The sequence below is a fragment of the Elephantulus edwardii genome, unplaced genomic scaffold, assembly GCF_000299155.1.
Source record: "Elephantulus edwardii isolate Elephantulus edwardi_28Jun2011 unplaced genomic scaffold, EleEdw1.0 scaffold00273, whole genome shotgun sequence".
Taxonomy (NCBI): Eukaryota; Metazoa; Chordata; class Mammalia; order Macroscelidea; family Macroscelididae; genus Elephantulus; species Elephantulus edwardii.
In genome coordinates, this window is record NW_006400023.1 from 1796930 (window position 1) to 1803347 (window position 6418).

Genomic DNA, 6418 nt, shown 5'->3' on the forward strand with positions numbered 1-6418 from the left:
CGAATGGATAGAGAACTTGTGGTATATTCTCACAATGGAATACTACACAGCACTGAAAAACAAGGACTCATGAAACATTTTACTAAATGGGCTACCCTGGAGGACATTATGCTGAGTGAAATATCTCAGTCACAAAAGGACAAATACTGTACAATGCCACTGTTATAAAACAAGACTGACACGAGGTTGGGGAGAAACTAAGAAAAGAGGAGACAAATAATGAACACTGCACTGGAACAAATGAGGGAAAGAACTGTTTAAAAGGTATATATGATTAAGTATTATTTGCATGATAACAGTCCAGAATAAGAGGTGCACAGCAAAGTGGACTGGGGCGGGGGAAGGAGGAAATTGTGCAATGATGAATGAATGGAAATCCAACTTTTCTATAAACTTTGTTAAAATCACAATAATTTTTTTTTTTAAAAAAAGCTATTAACAATAGAGGCCCAGACCCAGAGAAAGACACACTCCTTGAGAAATTAAAAGGTTAGGGAAAAAGAGGAAGACCCTCAACAAGATGCACTGAGACAGTGGCTGCAACAACAGAGGTAAGCAGAGATCGTGAGGACGGCACAGGACCCAGGAGGGCTTCGTTTTGTTGTGCACAGGGTCACTCTGAGTCGTGTGACAGCACCTAACAGAACAGCAACCAGGCAAACGGGGCCATAGTCCTAAAAGTCAAGCCCCTGTGCAGCTGCTGAAGAATTGCTGGATCCAGTGATGCTTGGCTCCAGGACACTGGCAAGGGCTTGCTGCTCCAGTGAGTGGTGCTCCACTCAGGAGTGGGGGTTACAAAGCAAGCCAAGTAGTCCCAACACCCTCCCTACATTTTACACATTCAAGGTATCTACCCTCTGCTTTCCAACACCTCAAGTTCTTAGGCTTTCCGTTAGAATATTGGCAATTTCTCAGGCCTCAGTTTTGTATGGCATGGTCCTTTATGTTTCTCCTGTCCCTCTTTTCTCTTGGCAGTTCCACTGCAGAGGAAGAAGGAACATTCAGCAATTTTAACTCATTCTGAGATGAAGTTAACATCATGAAGGAGACTATGATAAGATATCTCCACTTTCAGGTGAGGCCTAGATGTAGTTCACTCCAATGATAGAAAAATGTCCCCAAGGGGTTCCAGGATCCAGCACAGTGCCCAGGCCCTAGGAGATCCTCCACAAAATGTTCATTAAACCATAAAAGGCCCAACTTACACAATAAAGATCAAACTCAACAGCCTCATGTTAAATTTGATTTGCCATCTGAAATCATTCAATTGTCAACAGCAGAAAGAATTTCTGAATTCCCAAAGTTCCAGGATGGCCCAATCTTTGCTCTGTAGGTTGTACTGTTCTGGGGCCTCTGACTCTCTTATCACAGGGAATTTATATGAGCCTCTGACCTGAGAGTTAAGAGTCTCAGAATTCCCCTCTATGCTTCTACAGATGGGTAGTTCTTGGTTTCTATCTGAATTTCTTCAAGTGAAAGGAACAGCTGTTTCAACAGCAAGATTCATAGGAAATTAATTATTATTTTTTTTAGGGGAGGGAACTGTGGTGAAATACATTGACTACGATCATCTCTGGAATAATGCGCACTTAACAACAACAAACAGCAGATGCTTTACCAGCTCTCCCTTGACCTTGGCTTCTTTCTTTAGTAATAACCCAATGAAAAAAAATGGTCGAAGCTTTTTCTTTTATTACTCTGTGGAAACTTAACTCCCCAGAGATGGCAGCCTCCCAAATACTATCTCCCTGGGCAGGGCCGCGCCCTGAGCAAACATGTTGTGAGTCAAGGGTGGAAGATCTGACATCAGCACCAGCTTCTTCCTCAGTTCTGGCCACCATGGCAGCTGCTGCCTGCATGGCCCACCTACCCCCATCTGTTCCCCAGCTCACAGGGAACAGAGGCCTTACTTTTCCTGTTCTGCTAGGCAGTCAGCGCTCTGGGTGCGAAGTTCCTCCAAAGCCGTCTCCCCTTCCCTGACCTTCGTCAGTAAGGCCTGATGCTCCTGGGTGGGACAAAAGTGGGAAAATCTGGGATGAGAGATTGGCACATTCCTGTATTGGAGCTAAGATGGGCACCAGGAGTGAGACTAGACCTGTACTGGCCTGGGACAGCTGCCAAAAGCAGCAGGCCAAGCTGGTTTAATGGGCACCCTCCCCTATCAGGGTCAGCCCTTCCCACCTGCAGCCCATTGAAACTTCCCAGCCTCGCCCAGCCGCCCCAGGGCAGAGCCTGGCCACTCTTATTCAGGCCCACCTGCCAGTTTCAGCTGCCAACCCCTGAGGAACCAGGCCAAGCAGCTTGTTAAGAAGTCGTGAAACCCAAAACAGGGCAGCTATATAAGAACCCAATTAAAATGGAAATGGAAATGGATTAGACCAGTTAGAGAGAGCTGAAGTTAGATGAGAAAGACCTTTCCATTCCTTAAAGGTTAAAAGGGATTAAGAGGTATCAGCCAGAGGAAGCTGTGAAGTGTCCTTTTTGGCAGCTCTGTGGAAAAGGAGAGGCTCAGTAACCGTCTCAGTCAATCCCTGGGCTCCCTTCCCACCCAGGAGCCTGTCTATGGAAAAGTAAGACTCCGGCAATTACCGTCTCCATCCCTAACAAGCGCCTCTGCAGCTCTCCGATTTCCACCTCTTTCTGCTCCACTCTGTCCTCTTCTCTCTGAAGGGCCACGTTACTCTCTTCTGCTTCTCTCTGGTACCGGTTGAGCGTGACCTAGAACATAGAATACAACCAAAATCAAAGTTATTGCATCAAGTCCATTCTGACTCATGGGAAGTCCACGTGTGATAGAGAACTGTGCAGCCATGGTCTGGGGGGATTCCTGGGCTGTAATCATCACGGAAGCAGATCATCAGGCCTTTCTTCTGCAGCACCACTGGATGAGTTCAAAGTACCTAACTTTCAGTTAGGTCTGACGCAAAGCACTTGTTCCACCAGGAAACCCTAATACAAGATACGATATTGTTAGGTGCTGCCAAGTCGACTATGATGCTCAGCAATCCTCTGAACGAAGGATCAGAACTTTGCCCTAACCTGTGTCATCCTTATCATATAAGGATGTGTAAAATGGAGTGGGGAGAAAAGGGGAAAGGAAAGGAACTTAGATATAAACTTTAGAAAAGATCTAGCGATGTGGGTACTGGGCTTTGGAGCAACAATGAGAGAGAAGAGGTGACTGTGTTGCACATACAGCCCTGTCTCCTGCATGGCTCTGGGACCACTTCAGGGGCCTCCACCGAGATCACAGACCAGTTCTTGGGGTTAAGCAGCACACAGTGGATTGAGCTCCACTTTAAAGTCCCACCTGGACCCTAAGGACTCAGGATTATCAACTCAGGGGACGTCAAGGTTAAAGGGCATGAGACAGTATGCAAAGACAATGTTCTATCTCCTACTTTCATGAGAAATAACTGGAGTCTTAAAAGCTTGCTGGTGAGCTCTGGTGGCCTACTGGCAAGAAGCTGCACTGCAATCTCAGAGGTACACAGTTCGAATCCACCAGATGCTCTGCTGGAGAAGGAGGAACAATCTCTTCCTGTGTCAGTCAGATCTGATTTGACGGTACACACTAAAAAAGTAATGAAATAAAATAAAAATTAAAAAAAAAAAACTCAACAAAACAAACGTATAGGAAAAAAAAAAAGCTTGAGAGCAACTATCTAATATGTAACTACGGTCTCTCCTTGTTTGAAGCAAAGAAAAGGAAAGGTTCATGGAAACAACTGGTGTGGAGGACTAATGACCCACACAACCCTTACCCTTCACGACTCAGACCTGAAGGACTAACCAGATGGTGTCCAGCTACCGCTGACCACTCAGAAAGGAATCACAACAGAAGGCCCTGGATGGAGCAGGAGAAAAATGTGGAACAAACTTAAAATCATTAAAAAGACTGGACAGAGACTGGTGGAACACTAAGCCCAAGGCCCTTAGTCACCATTCAAGTAAAAAATGGACCTCACTCCTGGGGCTCAACTTTCAGTCAAAATCTATAAAGTGAATAACCATCGCAGGGACATACGAACACCTTAGGGAAATCAACTGTACGAGATCAAAAGGGCAGTAGCATTTGCCAGGAATGGAACTCAGAAGGCAGGAAGGATACGAAAGAAGAATGAGCAGAAACGGGAAGCACAGGAAGGAAGGAGAGTGACAGACTGTAATCAACATCAGGAAATCAAATGTCCATGAGGATTTGGATGGAAAAGCAAGGTGGGCTATAAGCTGTCACTATAATCAATAGAAAGGTTTAAAAAACCAAAAACAGTGACACTTGGAACCAATGTCATTTTTCAGTTGGCCGAGTCTTTAATATCCATGCAAATCCTCCTCAGCCACCTCAGCTTACCTCAGCAATGGGGCTTTCTTGCAAATGTAAAAGCAAATAATCCAACAGAAGATACTTCAATGTTTTCAAGTAATACTTTGGTCTCTGTACAAAGTAAAAGCTGGCCTAAGGAAGGGCTGCTATGCACCAGGAAGAATCTGTCTTTTAAGGAAGATAGGAAAGCAATTTGGAAAGGATCAAGGCAGATTTTTAAAACTAGAAATGCCCTCTCATTTTTCTCCTTTCTGGCTACCTGTATCTTGTTGATACCTACTCATCTTTAGGTCTCAGTTCAGACACCTCTCTGGGAAGTCTTCAGGGCCAGGGAGGTGTCCTTCCTTTGTGGACCCACAGGGCATACATGTGCTTTCCTCTCACAGCATGTACTGAATTTTACCTGGTTATTTGTGTGCACAGCCCAAGATGCTGTCAGCTTCCTTGTGTCAAAGATCTCGGGCCTCATTATATTCCCAGAGTTCAGCATAGTGCTGATCATACAATACCTACTCTATGAAATTAGAGCTGATCGTCAGCTACTCCAGTTTTTCCTTTCACAAGTAAAAGTCAACTCATCTGCTGAAGGTTCACAGAGAGTCAATGAAGTGCCAATGTTAGAACCCAGTTACTGTCATTTCAACTCTGTCCAATCACCCGAAAATGCCTCTCCATTCACTTTCTAAAAAACAATCTGGGTAACCACCAGCAGGCCTAACTATTCCTGAGAAAGAAAACAGCAGCAGCCAGTTTGCCCGGCTCCTCCCTGTCAGTCAGGGAGTGAGCAAAGCACAGGATGATGTGTGACAGGTCATGTCCACACTGCACACCAGCCCTGTCCACAGCAAACTCGCCACAAATCCATCCTGACAGTAGCAGCCAGTAGAACAAGAAAACCAACCTTAATGGCAGATTAATTTCACGATAATTGACAAACCTGACCTTGCCAATCCCAGGTTCAGAAATACTCAATTCTGACTCACATCACCTCTAAAGTACAGAGCACAACGGCACTGTGGGGTTTCCACGGCTGGAATCTCTATGCAAACAGACTGCCACAGCTTTCTCACTCGGAGCAGTTGTTAGTTTCAAACCATCCACCTTTTGACTTGCAGTTGAATACTTAACCACTGGATCACCAGAGCTCCTTTCTGAAAAGTAAACCAGCATCTAATTCACTAGGACAGACTGAGAAAAATATCTGGAATGACCCATGCAAGCCTGAAACAGAGCAGCCCATGGGCAGGAACCTAAAGGCACGGCCCCGGTGGTGTTAAGGGAGCCTTGGTGCCATCCAAATCTTCCACATCTTTCCTTGCAGTTCCAGCCAGCCCAGTCTCAAAGGAACTCCTTCAGTTACAGGAGGGGGAGAACCATCTATGAAGCACCTCCTATTCCAAGTGGAAGCTACATGATGGGGTTAAAAGAGCTGTTCTTCTCAAAAGGCCTCGAGCCTTTTGCTCAGACTTTGAAATCTCAGAGCTACCAAAGACCTGCTGGTACATGTGTGGGCCAAGCCAGGTACTTCTAAAATTCCTCTCAATACAAGAGCCTCTCAATACAGAAATTTCTTTCTAAAATTCACAGCGTGGTCAGCACTCGAACTTCAGTCTCCCCTTTCTCCTCTTCTGCTGCAACAAGACAGAGGGACGACTAGTTGCCCTTGAATTATTCCAATGGTAGAATCAGAAAGAGATACTTAAACAACTTTTTTTCTTCTTCTTCTGTAAACTCCTTTTTTATCACACAGCTATTTCGATCTGAGGCCACAGATTAATCTTCATATCGCCCCAAGTTGAAAACATTTATAGAACAGAAAAATTTGCTTGTTAAACTGATGATTAGGAAAAATTTAGAATATATTTCTAAAGTCCCTTAGAGTAATAAAGTGCTCACATAGAAACAACTTTTTATATCCTGGAAAAGCTACAACCAGGAGAAGATAACATAGATGAATGGGACCTTCTAAGACTCAAATCCCTATGCACATCCAAAAACTGACTGGGAAAAAGTATTCGGTAGTAACATATCAGATAAGGGACTTATATCCAGAATTTATGAAATACTTGAGCACCACAACAAGATAAAGGT

At 44.6% G+C, this 6418-nt stretch overlaps 1 protein-coding gene across 2 annotated transcripts in view; it reads right to left on the reverse strand.

Moving 5' to 3' along the window:
• TUFT1 (tuftelin 1) overlaps nt 1–6418 on the reverse strand; it is a 60518-nt gene that overhangs the window by 5946 nt on the left and 48154 nt on the right. For both annotated transcript variants that reach the window (XM_006900091.1, XM_006900090.1), the window contains 2 exons: nt 2590–2718; nt 1911–2005 (listed from right to left, as the gene is read on the reverse strand). In XM_006900091.1, coding sequence (XP_006900153.1) covers nt 1911–2005; nt 2590–2718 — 224 coding nt within the window. The remainder of the gene's footprint in view (nt 1–1910; nt 2006–2589; nt 2719–6418) is intronic.